The sequence below is a fragment of the Papio anubis genome, chromosome 10 (genome assembly GCF_008728515.1).
Source record: "Papio anubis isolate 15944 chromosome 10, Panubis1.0, whole genome shotgun sequence".
NCBI lineage: Eukaryota > Metazoa > Chordata > Mammalia > Primates > Cercopithecidae > Papio > Papio anubis.
In genome coordinates this window covers 71080515-71098684 of record NC_044985.1, presented here as the reverse complement: position 1 = coordinate 71098684, position 18170 = coordinate 71080515, and the positions used below count along the sequence as shown (strand labels likewise).

At 32.2% G+C, this 18170-nt stretch overlaps 1 protein-coding gene across 2 annotated transcripts in view; it reads left to right on the top strand.

Moving 5' to 3' along the window:
• Positions 1-16646, top strand: part of CALCRL (calcitonin receptor like receptor) — a 100897-nt gene extending 84251 nt beyond the window's left edge. For both annotated transcript variants that reach the window (XM_003907710.4, XM_017946704.3), the window contains 5 exons: positions 1315-1375; positions 1458-1524; positions 7945-8163; positions 8313-8354; positions 13558-16646. In XM_003907710.4, coding sequence (XP_003907759.1) covers positions 1315-1375; positions 1458-1524; positions 7945-8163; positions 8313-8354; positions 13558-13773 — 605 coding nt within the window. In that variant the 3' untranslated portion in view covers positions 13774-16646. The remainder of the gene's footprint in view (positions 1-1314; positions 1376-1457; positions 1525-7944; positions 8164-8312; positions 8355-13557) is intronic.
• Positions 16647-18170: the final 1524 nt, after the last annotated feature.

The following is an 18170-nucleotide window of genomic DNA, read 5'->3' as shown; positions in this document are numbered from 1 at the left end:
CAATGAGTAATCATTTTTAAAGTATCAGGTGATTAACTTTTGCCTATTATTGCAAATTGCAACATTTTAAGCAAAGAATCACTGACTCATCCATTGTTTTCAGTAGTCACAAGTCAATATATAATAGTGTCTTTTTTTCTATTGAATATGCCAATGAATAGGGTATCTTGACTGACTATGTAGTGACTAAAACAATAGAAGTAGAATGATAAATTAAAGATTGTCTTTTTACTATTCTGAATATTCATTTTTGCCACGTGTAAAATGAGAGCATTGGATTTAAACATCTTTGAAGTTCCATTCTAAAAATATTTGTTTAAAATATTGTCATTTTATGATAAGAGTAGAGGGATTAGTAATTGAATAAAGGCATGCAACAGATTTATTTTTTTCCACACAATCTTCTGATGTGGTATTATTCACAAAGAAAACAGTGATATACTTCTGACATATTAAAAATAACTGGAATAATACAAAATATGAAGTGCAGAAATGAATTTAACAGGACTAGTTTCCAGAAACAAAACTGAAGTTGTACTTATCTATTATCATATATCTACCCTACCATCTATCTATCTATCTATCTGTCTATCTATCTATCTGTCTATCTATCTATCTCCATCTCTATCATCTATTTATCTCTCTCTCTCTCTCTCTCTCTCTCTATCATCTATCTAAGCTATCATCTATATCTAGAAAGAAAAACATATACAGAGGTGTAATATACACACACACGCACACACACAATTTTAGTGTATTCTGATTAACTTTATAAAGCATTGCTTAATTTCATATTTGGAAGAGCTGATTTAGAATGTTCAAAGCCTGCCAAATTTTTGGTACATAAATTAATCTCTTTTTTTCTCCTCTTCTTCAAATAATGGCTTACTAGTAGTAATCTCTCTCATAGTGGAAGTTCTTGTGATTCTCACCTTTTTTCCACATCTGATAATGTACCAAATATTGGCCAATTCCATCTCACAGAAAGTACATGAATGCTGAATTTCTTCTAATCCTTGTGGCTTAGGAAACACATCTTAAGAGTTAAGTTCTGAAGTCCACTGATTCAAAATGACCTATGAATTATAGTAGAAGAAAACATACACACATATACACACAAACATAAAAATGTAAATATCTAATACTTTATAATGTGTATTGTTGACTATACAAATAATGTTTATTCAACAAATATACAGTGGCTAGTTTTTTTGCTTCTAGAGTATCTTTGAATTTTTGTATTTAATTATATATTTTTGAAATACCATCTGTAGAAAAAAATCCAATTTATTTTCTTTTTCTTTGGTATTACAGGATTTCCACTGATTCCTGCTTGTATACATGCCATTGCTAGAAGCTTATATTACAATGACAAGTAAGAAAATCTCTTTTTATTATTTCTACTGGAATAATGTAAAATAAAAATTTTCAACATAATGTTTTTATGTTTTCTCTAGTTGCTGGATCAGTTCTGATACCCATCTCCTCTATATTATCCATGGCCCAATTTGTGCTGCTTTACTGGTATGTAACAAATTCTCCTTTCCTTATCATTGCTCACATTTCAACTTTATTTCTGAACCATCTGGCCTATGATATCCTTCAGGGTCCCAGTGGACACAGATGGATATGCATGTTCACAGTGCTTAAATGAGTAGGGTTTAGTGAAGGTATCATATTTGATGTATAGGCAGGAAAGGCAAAGTAACTAATTAGTAAGGGATGGTGAGCCATTGGGGATCAACAGTGGAATGCTGTTATCACAGGTAGACCTGAAGAGAGAAGTGTTAGTGTAGTGAAATGAGCACTGGGAGGAGTCACCCAGTAAGAGATCTGATTTTGATTGGAGAAAAACAACCACTGCCAAAACCACAGCCTGGCAGAATAGAGGCAGCAGAAACAAAGACTCGAATTTATCTTTATTCCCATACTCTTATCTTTTTTTTCCCCCATTAGCCAGATGCAGCAAATGTCTCAGGGCAAGGAAGTCTGAGTGAAGCTGTTCACAGACATCAGCCTCCTGTGGCACAGAGAGGAATAGAGGATGAATTAGCAGGGGGGTGGCAGGTGACAAACAAGATAAAACAAAATACTTATGTAAATTTTACATTATAATTATTATCACTTAATGTCAGTGCACCAATTAGACATTTTAGTGTGATTGCAGAAAAACAGAAGTCACATTCGATGCTTTTATTACACTATTATTATTTTTTATTATTTTAATTGAAAAAAAGTCTTGCTCTGTTGCCCAGACTAGAGTGCAGTGGAATGATCATAGCTCACTGTAGCCCCTAACTCCTGGGTTTAAGGGATCCTCCCACCTCAGGCTCCTGAGAAGCTAAGACTAGGTATACACTACTATGCTTGGATAATTTTTTAAAACATTTTTATAGAGACGGGATCTCACTATGTTCCCCAGGCTGGTCTCAAACTCCTGGGCTCCAGGGATCCTTCTGTCTTGGCCTCCACAACTGCTGGGATTACAAGTGTATTACATTATTTGAATGAGAAAGTAAATTAATACAAACTAGCAATCTAGTATGCTTTGTCTCAGAGAGTATTAGAGATCATAATGCAATTACAGTCCTTCAGAGTGGTATTTTAGTTACAGCTGCTATTCATTTTTTTGTTGTTGTTATACTCTAAGTTCTGGGATACATGTGCAGAACATGCAGGTTTGTTACATAGATATCCATGTGCCACGGTGGTTTGCTGCACCCATCAACCTGTCATCTGGGTTTTAAGCCCCACATGCTTATTTCTCCTAATCCTATCCCTCCCCTTACTCCTGACCCCCCGACAGGCCCCAGTGTATGATGTTCCCCTCCCTGTGTCCATGTTTTCTCATTGTTCAACTCCCACTTATGAGTGAGAACATGCGATGATTGGTTTTCTGTTTCTGTGTTAGTTTGCTGAGAATGATGGTTTCCAGCTTCATCCATGTCCTTGCATAGGACATGAATTCATTCTTTTTATGGCCGCATGGTATATATGCCACGTTTTCTTTATCCAGTCTATCATTGATGAGCATTTGGTTTGGTTCCAAGTCTTTGCTATTGTGAATAGTGCTGCAAGAAAACATATGTGTACGTGTATCTTTATAGTAGAATGATTTATAATCCTTTGGGTATATACCCAGTAATGGGATTGCTGGGGCAAATGGTATTTCTGGTTCTAAATCCTCGAGGAATCACCAAACTGTCTTCCACAATGGTTAAACTAATTTACACTCCCACCAACATTGTAAAAGTGTTCCTATTTCTCCACGTCCTCTCCAGCATCTGTTGCTTCCTGACATTTTAATGATCACCATTCTAACTGGCGTGAGATGGTATCTCATTGTGGTTTTGATTGGCATTTCTCTAATGACCAGTGATGATGAGCTTTTTTTCATGTGTTTGTTGGCTGCATAAATGTCTTCTTTTGAGAAGTTCCTGTTCATATCATTTGCCCACTTTTTGATGGGGTTGTTTATTTCTTGTAAATTTGTTTAAGTTTTTTGTAGATTCTGGATATTAGCCCTTTGTCAGATGGATAGATTGCAAAAAAATTTCTCCTGTTCTGTAGGTAGCCTGTTTACTCTGGTGATAGTTTGTTTTACTGTGCAGAAGTTCTTTAGTTTAATTAGTTCCCATTTGTCAATTTTGGCTTTTGTTGCCATTGCTTTTAGTGTTTTAGTTGTGAAGTCTTTGCCCATGCCTATGTCCTGAATGGTATTGCCTCACTTTTCTTCTAGGGTTTTTATGGTTTTAGGTCTTACTTTTACATCCTTCATGCATCTTGAGTTAATTTTTGAATAAGGTGTAAGGAAGGGGTCCAGTTTCAGTTTTCTGCATATGGCTAGCCAGTTTTCCCAACACCATTTATTTAATAGGGAATCCTTTCCCCATTGCTGGTTTTTGTCAGGTTTGTCAAAGATCAGATAGTTGTAGAAGTGTGGTGTTATTTCTGAGGCCTCTGTTCTGTTGCATTGGTTTATATACCTGTTTTGGTACCAGTACCATGCTGTTTTGGTTACTGTAGCCTTGTAGTATGGTTTGAAGTCAGGTAGCATGATGTCTCTAGCTTTGTTATTTTTGTTTAGGATTGCTTATTCTTGGCTATACAGACTCTTTTTTTTTGGTTCCATATGAAACATGAAGTAGTTTTTTCTAATTCTGTGAAGAAAGTCAATAGTAGCTTGATGGGGATAGCACTGAATCTATAAATTACTTTGGGCAGTATGGTCATTTTTATGATATTGATTCTATGCATGAGCATGGAATGTTTTTTCATTTGTTTGTGTCCTCTCCTATTTCATTCAGCAGTGGTTTGTAGTTCTCCTTGAAGAGGTACTTCACTTCCCTTATAAGTTGTATTCCTAGATATTTTATTCTCTTTGTAGCATTTGTGAATGAGAGTTCACTCATGATTTAGCTCTCTGTTTGTCTATTACTATTGTATAGATATGCTTGTGATTTTTGCACATTGATTTCGTATCCTGAGACTTTGCTAAAGTTGCTTATCAGCTTAAGGAGTTTTTTGGCTGAGTCGATGGGGTTTTCTAAATATATAGTTATGTCATCTGCAAACAGAGACAATTTGACTTCCTCCCCTCCTATTCGAATACCCTTTATTTACAACTGCGATTAAGTTATCTATATGTGTGCTTGTGTGTGTATGTGATATTTTTCATGTAAAATTCAAAGCTTCCTCATTCTTATACTCTTTTAAAATACAGATATTCTATTATGTAACTATATTTGCTAGCTGCAGTTTAGTATGTGGCTGTGTTGGATCACTGTTCAAACCATTCTCAAAATGTATCATCGTTAAGCCATTCTTGTAGAATTTATTATGACTTTCCATAAAATTTTTTCATATATCTTAATGTAGATTATAGTGAAAATTTCAAAGGCAGAGGCACTTGCTTCCCTTCCTTCTCCTACATTCTAAGGGCATGAGTGACATACGTGTTTAAGTTGTACCCTGAGACTGCCTGGCTTTGCATTCTGTGCACAAAAGAGTCAGCACTGAATCCTGGCTCTATCACAGCTGCCTGTGTATCATCTCAGACCAAGTTTTCTGTTTTATTTTGTTTTTAACCTCTCTGTGTCTTTGTTTTCTCATTTGTAATGATGGAATAATAAGAATACATACCTCACAGGGTATTATAAGGATTAAATGAGATATTTTCTGTTAAGTGATTTGGCACATTTAGTGCATAGAATATTATAAATTCTTGAAAAAAATGCCTTCAAAGTTTCTTCACTTGTAGTTTCTGCATGATACCATGCTTCCACTCTGAGGAGAGCTCAAATAAATTATAATGTATTATTGGGCTACTCAGGAGATTCCAGAACAAATGCAAGACAATATTTTATTACAAAAGATCTGGCTGCACAGAGGGATACATGATTCAGACTTCTAAATCAGTAAGGTTCAGGAAGTGAAAGCACCTAGCAAATGCAAAATGTAATATCATCTACACAACCCTTGGAAACATCTGTTCATATAAACTTTGAGGAAGAAGAGTGAGGATAAAATACAGGAATATAGCCCATCAAGCTGTAAGAAAAGAAGTGAACATCCACATTATTTGCCTAAAACTTTCCATTTTGTTGGCCTAAAACAACACTAGGAACCTATTTGTCTATCCAGATAAATAATTCTGTCCTTGTTTAAGCTCCAGAGCTCCTCTTTGGTCCTGGCCAATTCCAAGCTCCTGGGAGGAGCCCTAGTAATTTCTCTCATGGTTATCATATGGTTTTGCACAACTTTTATAAATAAGATATTTTAATCAGAGGTCATTCCACTCAGACTTCCTCCATCACATTTCCACATGAGCAGGGTGGTACTGGAGTGACTACAGCATTTTTGAGATCCTGTTGAGGGGAAGTTGAGAGATGATACATTTAATTTGGGTTCACTGAGATATTTAGGTGACTTCAGTGCATAGTTAAGTGATTGTTTGGGAATGACTTCCAGAAACTCTCCTACAGCCACTGTATAGATTTACCCTGCTTCCTGTCATGACCCAAGTGTGGTATTGTGTTATGAAAATAGCCTGATGTGCCTACTAGATGTGTAAACTTTATGAGTATGGCAGTTAAAGGTTTCTTCTTTTCTACTGAACTAGCTTTGCTTGAGGGTGGGAGAAATTCAGACATAGTTCTTCTAAAATTTAAAATTCTTCTTTAACTTTTGTTTAAAGTAAATGGAAATATTTACAGAAAATAAAGTAAGATGAGGGGATTATAATTCTCAAAACTATGTTTTGTGGAAAAATAGCATGGAAAATAGCATCAAATTCATTCTAAGATAATAATTTATAAAATAGTTAATAGAATAATTAACTCTATTGTCAACTCTAGTTTCTAGTTTCCCATTTTAAATCAGACTTGCCATTTGGAGAAGCACTTTGCATTTAAAATTTTTCATATAATTGGGATCTAAATTGCAATGTTTCTACTGTGTTTTATAACTTATGATTTAATGTATTAAGATTATAAAATATTCTATATTAAGCAGATAAAAGATTATTGTTATCTTTTTTTAAAGAGCAATGGATGCTTAGGAAGGGAATATATTAGGATGAATGGAATAACAGCTGATGTGTTCATTTGTTATGTTTCATTCTCACACCTGTTGAAATGGCTTAATCTGCTTTTGTCTTTATCGCATTTCTGTGTCTGCAAACATTGCTTTTCATAGATGTGTTTCCATTAGGATTATAGTGAACTGTATATTTTTGAAGCATATGTTCCATTAAATTTTCTAAAAATAGTGGAAGAATATTTTTATGCACGGTTACTTTTATGAGACGTGTCAATTTAGCAAATGCATGTTCTTTGTTATTTGTTTGCTATAATAAATGGGAAACTACTAGTTTTTGCAATTTTTAAACTGTGTGAATATAAATTATACTTGGTTAATAGTTTGAAAATTTAAGATTATTAAACAAAGGGCAGATGCCAGAACTAAGGGTGGGGAAAAAGAAAAGTGAATAGCAATTAGCCCCTATGGAGCTCTTCTGGAATTAATATTCATGATTCTATGGAAGGCGTAAGGAATGGGCATAGAGAAAATGGACCAAAGTAAAAGATATAGAGTTGGGTGAAAATAAGAAAGAGATAAACTCTAACTTGGGTGAAAATAAGAAAAAGATAAACTTGTATTATGTGAGAGAAAGAGAAATAAATATGTTTCAGTAGGACCCTGTTTGCTAAGTCACATTAGAGTGTCAAAGGTTTACGTCTCCCATCCAAAGAAACTACTGTCTCTTCGAGAAAGTTGTTAAGGCACAAAAATAGTGAATATTATGTCATTACAGGAGGTCTTATAGAATGTCAAATTATTTTAGCTCTAGAATGACCGGGGTTGAATATCAGCTGGCTCAAAGTTCCCTCATAAATAAAAGAGGATTACAGTGCTACTTTGGCGAGGTGTTTTAAAGATTATTGTTACAAGAAGAAACAGGAAAGTTTTTGGTTTGAAAGATGAAAATGGTTATTATGGTATAATATACATTTAGAAAGTATGTCATATGGACATTATAAAGAGGGGATTCTTTAAAAATTAGCATTTTTCTATAAATAATTATTTTCTTTGATTTGAAAATGATCAAAAGCTTTAGATTTTAGACCACAGAATTTTTTTAATTGCATGTGAAAATGAGCTGAGAAAAACACTGAAATATTCCTCAACTGAATATGTTCCACAGTAATTATACCATAATTTAATTTTACTTTTTAAAAACTTGTTTAATAAAACTGATATACTTATTAAATTGATAAATCACAATTCCAAATATATAAATTAATATTTTAGGCAATAATACCCTTTAAAATATTCTTGTACATTAAAAATATTTTCAGATTTATACAATTGGATATACTTGAATAATGCTTCTTAATATTAAATATGAAATGTTTTTCAGATGTCATTTTATTTTGTTTTTAGGTGAATCTTTTTTTCTTGTTAAATATTGTACGTGTTCTCATCACCAAGTTAAAAGTTACACACCAAGCGGAATCCAATCTCTACATGAAAGCTGTGAGAGCTACTCTTATCTTGGTGCCCTTGCTTGGCATTGAATTTGTGCTGATTCCATGGCGACCTGAAGGAAAGATTGCAGAGGAGGTATATGACTACATCATGCACATCCTTATGCACTTCCAGGTATGGCATTCTTGTTAAGAAGGCAGCTTGTGAAGTTTTGTATTAAATATACATATAACTTTAGTTTTACTCCTACTTGTTCAGCTATTTGGTTACAAATACATGTATCTTTCCATTTGGATTCAGACCATTCTATTTTTCTTTTACAGGGTCTTTTGGTCTCTACCATTTTCTGCTTCTTTAATGGAGAGGTATGGTAATTTATTTTATTCCTTTCATTATTTTATATTTACTATCTGTCTATCTATCCATGTATTTAAATGAGATAAAATTATAAATTCCCCAGGAACAACCATATTAAATTCTATTTCCATCAGGGAAAGGACCATAAAATCTCTTACCATAAGTTTAACTCGGGTTCTCAAATGCTCAGGTCATATTGGAGTTCAAAGCTAGGGAAAAGTCAACCTCACTTAAAAATATTTCAAAAGGTATTCATCTAGTCTTTTGAGATACGTTTTGAGTCCCATTAAGTCTGAGCTTTTCCCGAGATACAGTGCTAGGCAATCCCAAATCTCATAGAACATATACACTGTGATAGGAAATAAGAAATAAGAAATAGGATCATCTCTTTTTTGCCTATCTTACAATGTAGCCCGCAGAAGCAACTTTATGGCCAATACAAAAGGATTTTAAAAATTAAACTCTCGGTTATACAGGGAAGAAATTCAGTGGGTTAGGAAATTTAGAAGAGAATGCTCTAATTCATAACATGACCATGTACTCTTCGATACTTCTAGATTTTTATCCATGTGTTTCCTACTTGGGAAGTTTCAGGCATTTTGAAAACTGGTAACATATCTCTTATGCATACAAATGTGTTATAGCTCAGTAATTTGAGCTCTGCTGACTTAGCTCTTTATGTGTTTTTAATCTGCTCAACACAGTTTAACCTGTAGGAGGATTTTGGAAAAATTGAACAAAGTTTAGAAATCCAGACAGCAGCTGAGTGAGACACAGACACTTAATAACTGTGAAGCTTATCATAAAGCTTCAGATGGGGAACACTTGGGACCAGTTGGTAGAACCTATGATAACCATTCCTATAAAACAAATGAACATTGGAAATCATGCACACATCATTGAAAAACTGTAACATATTATTTGCTCTTACTTAAGTAATATTTTTACTTCCTCATCTTGGCATATAATAAAATTCAATGTTTAGTTTTTAATTAAAATATATTTCAAGTTCAACACATAGGTATTTATTTATATTATCATTTATTTTATTTATCTATATTTATTTGTAATGAGGTGTAGAATTGTCACACATTGTAGACTATATTTCATACCTTTAAGTGGTACTTCCATAATTCTTCTGCTATACACAAGACAAGAGCAACTTTTTCTGAAATCAATGAGAAGCATAGACAGAGAATGCAGTTACAAAAAATAGATAAATCATTTGTTTGATAGTAAAATTCTAATAGATTTTATTATATACCTCTATAAATTTAATGTTATATACACTGAATTAGACAATCCTAAATGCCACTTTTATAGGATGTAATAATTAAATATAGATGAGAGTGATACGGACAACATGGTAAAGAATGTGCATGAAATAGGAAAGGTAGACCTCTGTATCTACAGAAACAGATATTAATTCTATAAAGTAATTTTTAAATATTCAAAACACACTCACTAGTGAAATATTTTGTAATAGGAGGCAGTGAAGAACAAACACAGCAATGCATTTAGACACCAAAGATGCTACTTTTCATCTTGGCTGTGATACTTTGGCAAATGCTGGCAAACTTCAGGAGCCTGTGTCTATCTTTCTTAAAGGGAAATTAAAGCAAGTTCTCTACACAGGTCTCAGAAAAATAAATACAGGCTAATAAAGATGAAGTTTTTAGCACCATGCCCCACTTCATTAGATACTCAGCATACTCATTATTTGATTTGTCAAATCACTTATTTTCAAAAATGCATGTGGAAACAGGAACATTAATCATTTTGGATCAAAATCCCAAATTGGCCCTTTTATTTAGAAAGAGTGCCTAGGGAATATCTAAAGTAATGCCTAACACTCCTGTTACACTCGATCTGTGTAAACAAAAAGGACACAGAACCTTGATCTTCTGCCATGTCCTAAAATTGAGAAAATTTTGACATTGGAAAATTACAATAATACAAAATCTTTGAGCTAGGCTCTTGCCAAATCTTTTGGTTCTTCACAACATTCTAATATCTGTTCCTTTTCTTCATCTCTGGAGATAAAATCCCTGCTTGAGTATGATTCATTTCTCAACTTAAGAAATACTATGATCCCTCCCTTTTTGTCTCAATGCCTCTTACTTTTTCCCACTCTCATAACATGAAGAAACAACTGCCAAATTTATTTTGTTCCAACTATGTCATGCACTTCTTAAAATCATTTGCTCAGGCTTAGTTTCCTTCTTGTTTTCCATATTAGGTCAAATGCCTGCCTTTAGTTTAATATTTGTGTTTTTTTCTCTCCCACCTTTTATGTACTTTTTAGCCAACATCTTGCTATTAGCATTTCTCACTAGTTAAATAAATGTGGCTTAACAAGTGCTTGGATTACTTTCATTTTATCCCTAGTGCCCTCAGACAAAAATGTGCACTGTGATTATAAACTAAGGCCTCTAGTCATCAGAAGGTTATATTTAACAACACCTGAGGGTAGATATTCAATCAGATGTTCAAAAAAGATTTGTTGACAACAATTAAACCCAAATCCTTTAATGAGAACTAGGCAGACTTTTTATAAAAGCTTCGTATTGATTCACATTAAGGAGTATAAAGTTGGTTGCTTATTGGGTGTTAATGGGTATATAAAGTTGTAGTGTCACATTCTAAATATTTGCCTTACTACTTATATCATGGTCATGCATAAACAATAAAAACATTCATATCTTTAACAACACCCAGCTATCTTCCCTTACAATGGAAATTTGCTTGTTACTCTTCCCCATTGATTTTTTTTCTCATTAAAAGTTTATTAAGAGTAACTGCTTTAATGTTGTATTTAACAGGTGTGATATTGTGTTAGAGGAAGCAGAAGAAAAATGTAACATCCTTAAAGCAAATAATATAAACAAATAAGTCTACAAGGCCTGTGGATCTTTAATTAGGTTTATTTTTAACTATAGTAAGACCCCACAGTTCAGGAAATTGGCTTTCTATGGTTTTTCTGATGATTTAGTTGCAAGGAAGAAATAGAGTGATGACCTTAATCAAAGTAGATATTTTAAGAGCAAACAGTCATATATTTCAATAACCATTTTCCTTCCAGATTGAATTTAAACTTTCCTTTTTAAGACTATAAGTACTAGACTCACAGCTAAGATATTATTTTCTGTCAGCTTTTTCTCAACCATTATACAGAATTTTTTATACAAAGCTATATGCCACTTCCCCTCAACCAGAAATTATATTGTTTATGTACTCAACCAATTCAGCATTTAGTAACAAAATGAGAAGAAATTTATGAAACAAAAAATAAGGATAAAAAATATATATTATCAGATGTATCTAGGTAATTGGTCAATGGTCATTTTTATTTTGAATCTCTGAATATGTATTTAAAATTCAGTCTGAAGCCATTCAATTTTTAGTTTGCTCATGATTTTGAGGTGGTTACATGGCAGATGTTATTTTTAAATTATCTTAATTTAGATATTTTATTTGGAGGATTTAGAATTACATTACTAAATTGAGAGGAAAGTTTAATTTTTGCAAGATAAATAAATTTGTTGCCTTATAAATGCTTTTATTTTCAAAGCACATTTACATGAATATAAATTATTCTCTTCAGATATGTTTACCATATATTTTTTAATTGAATTTGAAAGTCCTGAAGTTACTGAACTTCATCATCATGTAACTTTTAGTACGAAGTAATTTCATTTTAGTTATATAATTTTTGAACCATACCGTAGAGCAAAACTAACTGGTAATTTTAATACCTCATTTAATTTTACCTAAATACATTGTTGGCTTTATGTTTGCTCCTTCTTTTTTTCTACATGAAACGAGACAATAAACTTTGGGTTTAAGTGACAGAATATAAGATACTTTAACAGGAACTCTGAAGTATCCTGTAAAGCTGCAGACATCCTGGAACACCTATTTTCTATAGAATGTTTGTAATTGTAGGAATTGAGGTTTTGTGTGTGTGTGTGTGTGTGTGTTTTAACCCATTAGACTAGGAAATAACAAGAAAGAAGTAAACCCTTTCTAAAGATTTAATATTGATTTGTATACATGGATATGGTGAAGAGAAAGTTGAGGAATTCTATATAAGTAGTACAAAGTTAAACAATTATACATGAGTACGTAGAAAATGAATTACCAGAAAATTGCTGTGAGATGCTCAGATTCCCTTTGGAAAAGCACTGAAAGAGCCAAAGAACAATAGAGAGCTTGGGGAAGACCATTCAAAGCAAACCCACTCTGGGCAGATATAGATTGGGTCACAGGGATTTGGCAAACACATTCATAACCTAGAAGGAGGCTGCTCCAAGACAGTGTGCCCACTCATCAGACCTGAAAAAGTCCAGGTACTTGAGCTAGAGATGTTTTTAAATATTCTCATTTGTGCCCATTGACTGACAATGAAGAAAATTCACTCTCGCGCCTTACATTCGATTATTACCAGTATTTTACCGTATAGGACCCACCTACCCCTGATCTCTAGCTTCAAACAGAGGGGAAGGAAGTCATTAAACTGCAAATTCATTCAGCAGAAGAGGATTCAAATATGTAAAAGTGGAGTGGTTACATTCCTAAATTTATTTTTCACAATATTCACCAGATGTATAATTATTTGTTCAACACTTTTCTTTCCTCTATGTAGTAAGCTCCATGAGGACAAATATCATGCTCCCTTTTTTAGAATGTAGCGCAATTTCTGGCATATGGGAATCACTCAAAAACAAACGTTGCTGCTATTGCCCTGCTGCTGCTGCTGATGATGATTTGTATTCTCCGTATCCTAACTTCTTTTCTTTTGTATATCTTTCTCTAATCCTGTCACGAATTGTCTTCTCATTCTATTAATAAAGACATTAATATAAAACTTGATGTTGTACATGAAATCTTGTAAATGGGGGTCCAGATTATCTATTTGTTTGGCAACAATGAATACATACGCATTATAAAAGCTTTGAAGACAAAACATGGCATGAAAAATATCAATGGAATGTAAAGTATGATGTAATTGTAATACATTTCCTAATGTAAAGATGGTACACTTAAGTTTTTTAAATTAAGTAAGAAAATGAAGCTATATTATTCACTAATTAACATAACTTGTTTTAAAAAAGCTCTTCTCCAAGACCTATTTAATTGTGCTTCAAAAACAATGTCTTCATTTCAATTAATGGGTTGCTCTTGTTCTTTCTGTTTCTTTTTGATTGATAGGTTCAAGCAATTCTGAGAAGAAACTGGAATCAATACAAAATCCAATTTGGAAACAGCTTTTCCAACTCAGAAGCTCTTCGTAGTGCGTCTTACACAGTGTCAACAATCAGTGACGGTCCAGGTTATAGTCATGACTGTCCTAGTGAACACTTAAATGGGAAAAGCATCCATGATATTGAAAATGTTGTCTTAAAACCAGAAAATTTATATAATTGAAAATAGAAGGATGGTTGTCTGACTGTTTTGTGCCACTCCTAACTCAAGGACTTGGATCCATGACTCTAAAGCCAAAAGACTTCAATATTAAATGGCTTTTTGAATATCATAAAGAAAAGCCTCACATGAAATTGGTAGTGTGTTGATAAGAGTGTAATATCCAGCTGTAAGTGGGAAAAAATAAATCCTGGTTTGTAATATTTGCCAGTAAATACTCCCACTATGCCTGATGTGACACTACTAACCTGACATCACCACGTGTGGAATTGGAGAAAAGCACAATCAACTTTTCTGAGCTGGTGTAAGCCAGCTCCAGCACACCATTGCATGAATTCACAAACAAATGACTGTAAAAGTAAATATACATGTTGGGCATGATTCTACCCTTATTGCCCCAAGAGACCTAGTGAAGGCCTATAGACATGAAGGGAAAATTAGCTTTTAGTTTTAAAACTCTTTATCCCATCTTGATTGGGGCAGTTGACATTTTATTTTGCCCACAGAGAGTGCTGTAGTCCTTTTTGTAATGACCCTCTCAAATGGACAATACCAGAAGTGAATTATCCCTGCTGGCTTTCTTTTCTCTATGAAAAGCAACTGAGTACAATTGTTATGATCTACTCATTTGCTGACACATCAGTTATATCTTGTGGCATATCCATTGTCGAAATTTGATGAACAGGATGTATAATATGCAATCCTACTTCTATATCATTAAGAAAACATCTTAGTTGATGCTACAGAACACCTTGTCAACTTCTTCCTGTTTTACCACACAGTGGGAGGGAATTCGTACCTGTAAATATACATTTTGTCCCTTCCATTTCTACTGTAGAAACAAATTAGCAATCATTTTATATAAGGAAAATCAATGAAGGATTTCTTATTTTCTTGGAATTTTGTAAAAAGAAATTGTGAGAAATGAGCGTGTAAATACTCCATTATTTTATTTTACAGTCTCAAATCAAATACATACAACCTAGGTAATTTTTAAAGCAAATATATAATGCAACAATGTGTGCATGTTAATATCTGATACTGTATCTGGGCTGATTTTTTAAATAAAATAGAGTCTGGAATTCTATATTTGGTGACTATTTTAAAGACAACCAGATGCCAGCATCAGAAGTCTGAGAACTAAGAGAACAGAAACATCTATCATAAGACATATTTATTTTAAAAACACAAGGTCACTATTTTATTGAATATATTTGTTTTGATGACTCATACCTTAATAATGGGTGTGTTTGACATATTTCTTTTTTCATTTTGACAATGAACTCACATTCTAATCCAGAAATTTTAAACAACTACTGTGATAAATACCAATCTGCTACTTGTATAGATTTTACCCCATTAAAATATTACTTTACTGACTTTCACTATATGAAGATACATAGCTTTGGAAATGTCCCAGGTTATTCAAGAAATATAAAAAAATAGAGGGACACAATATATATCATATACAATGCTTTAATATTTTAATAGATCTACTGTATATAATACAAATCAGGGAAATACTTGAATATATCATTGAGAAAAAATTATTGTCAGATCTTATTGAATTATTGTCAGACCTTATTAAATAAAGATAGAAGAAAACCTTGCTAATGAACTAAAGTGAAATTTATATGGGATTCAGTTTCTCTAATGTTATTTTCCACTGAAATCTCTGAAGAACAAGAATGACTTCAATTAGTAAAAGTCAATTTTGGGAAAATCATGTGTATCTCTATTTTAAGTGTGTCAATCTGCTTAAAATGGATGAAACTAATGAATTACTCATCATAAGTTGTTTCTTAAGCTGTCAATAGATGGTGAGTTCAGAACTTATTTGAAATTGCTAAGAAAAATTATCTAAATGAGTAAGAATTAACATATAGAATGGTCTGGTCAGTACATTCATAATTTATGCATGAAAAAGTATTGTTTTGTTTCAAACATGAATTTCATAGCGAGCTTTCATAGAAAGGAATGCAGGCTGTTCTGGACCTTTAACTGCCTACATTATACAAAAATTCATTTCAATAAACTCAATTATTGGCTATTTATTATTCAAAGACCCATATTTAAATCCTTTGCTGACCATGTTGACATATATCAGCCTTCTTCTAGACAAACTGTCAAGTCAACCATCTTGACAGTAGACATTAAAAAATGTTGAATTATCAGAGATTATATTAAAATGAACATGTAATTTTCAAGTATTTTTGTTGTGCTTTCATAATATCAATTCTAGATCAGATTTATTTTATAGCCAGGGTTTATCTGTTGTAAAGTCTTGAGAAGTAGCAGTCATTCATGTTTAATCACTGTTAGTTTTATACTCATATATTTTTAGAATAATTTTAAATGTTAGATTCCTCAAAAGCTGAATGCTACTTAATACCTTTGTATCATACTCATAAAGCAAAGTAAATCTGACACTTTTTTAAAGCAAACTTCTTTGCTGTCAAAAAATAAATTTGGGGAATTTCTAGCTTTTAAAATGTAGATTTGTCATTTTACTGTGATTACTTGTGAAAGTCATATTTTAATTTTCTAAATTGTAATTTGTCATTTTCTTTCCGTTAATTTCCAATGCATTTATTCATAAAATATTCATTCTTGAATGCAGTGTTTGTTTAAATGTAATCCAATGTACATAGAATTAGTGGTGGCTGTAGTGCTGTATTTATTGCTTATAAATTTTTTAAAATGTGAACTTACTTTTAATTTTCTCTTGATTTTAATCTGCTAGTAGAAACCACTAGTTATCTGTAAAAATATATTCAAGATATTCTGATCAATTGTAACAATTTATGTTATGCCTACTTAGAGTATATCTCTATTTTTGATTGTATGAAAATATTAAAGTTATGAGTTAAAGTTTATTTCCATTGATATTTACTAGAGTGCCAAATAATCTAATTTATAAACATAATTCTTACATTAATCAATGGGCTACTTCTCAAAATTAACAAATCTCTTAACAAAATATCTCTTTTGCCTTCTTTAAAGTCTTCAGTAAACCAGTAAATGAATTCAATAAACCAATTAAGAAAAAGTCATGATTTGTTTTCCAAACTAAAAAAATCCAAATATACTACAATGGATGCAAACTCCTTCTTATGCTGAAAGAAGAAAAAGGATGTCTCAAAATAAGAAAATGTTCAGAAGTTCATCTCCTTTATCTACTATATTTCATTTTGTAGTTTTGTTTAAATATTAGAAAGAAAAATAAGTATTTAAAGGTAATTTTTAAAGAGGGCATATTCATGGCTCTCACACAAATATAAAATGAAAATGTTTCAAAGATTTTGTTTAACTCATTAATTAATGAAGGAACAAGTAAGATGTTACAACAATTCAAAGGAGAATTCAAAATATCACACTTATATGAGAATATTAAAAATGCTGAAATAAACTTATCAGTAAGTGCAAAACCACTCTATCCTTAGGACAATAATCAGTTGCATTCCACTTAATAATTAATTTTTATTTTTATGATCAAGAATAATGTACATCATTATCTGTTTTCTGGAAAAAACGCCCATTTAAAACACTTGCATTTTTTTCTTTTTTAAGAACACATTTTATTTACTGTCAATTACATGGCATACGTTAAAAAATTTCTTCTTTTTTTTTCTTTTTTAAGAACACATTTTATTTACTGTCAATTACATGGCATAACATTTTTTCTTACAATCTCCCCTCCTTGTGATTATACTAATCTGCAAGAAAGAATATTCTTGATTAAAAATATTGCTAGTTTCATAAGGTTTGGCCTATTGTTGAAACAGGTACATGAGAGTGTTAATTACAATATAGACCTCCTCAAGTTGGTTTTACAAATCTAGAAACATACTGCACATTTTAACAGCTTCATTGAGATATACTTCACATATCATATAATATTACATATTCAAAGCAGTTTTTAGTATATTAGTAGAGTATATTTTAATATATCCATAGAGACATGCTACCATCACCAGTCAATTTCATTATTTTTTTATGACTTTGAGAAGAAACAATGTATCCTTTAGCCATCACTTCTCTATCCCTCTATCCCTACTTTCATTCCAGCTATAAACACAACTAGTTTACATTCTGTCTCAAAAGATTTCCCTAGACTTTCATATAAATGTAATCTATAGTGTGTGACCTTTTGTGACTAAATGATTTTACTTATAATGTTTTTAAAATTCCTTCATGTTTTGGCATGTATCAGTGTTTCCTTTTATTCTATCGGGTGAACATACCACATTTTATTTATTAATTTGTCTGTTGATGGATGTTTGTTTTGCTTTTACCTTTTGGCTATTATAAATAATATACCTATAAACATTTGTTTGCAAGTTTTTGTTTGTACACAGTTTTCATTTCTTTTCAGGAATTTTGCAAAACAGCCAGATCAT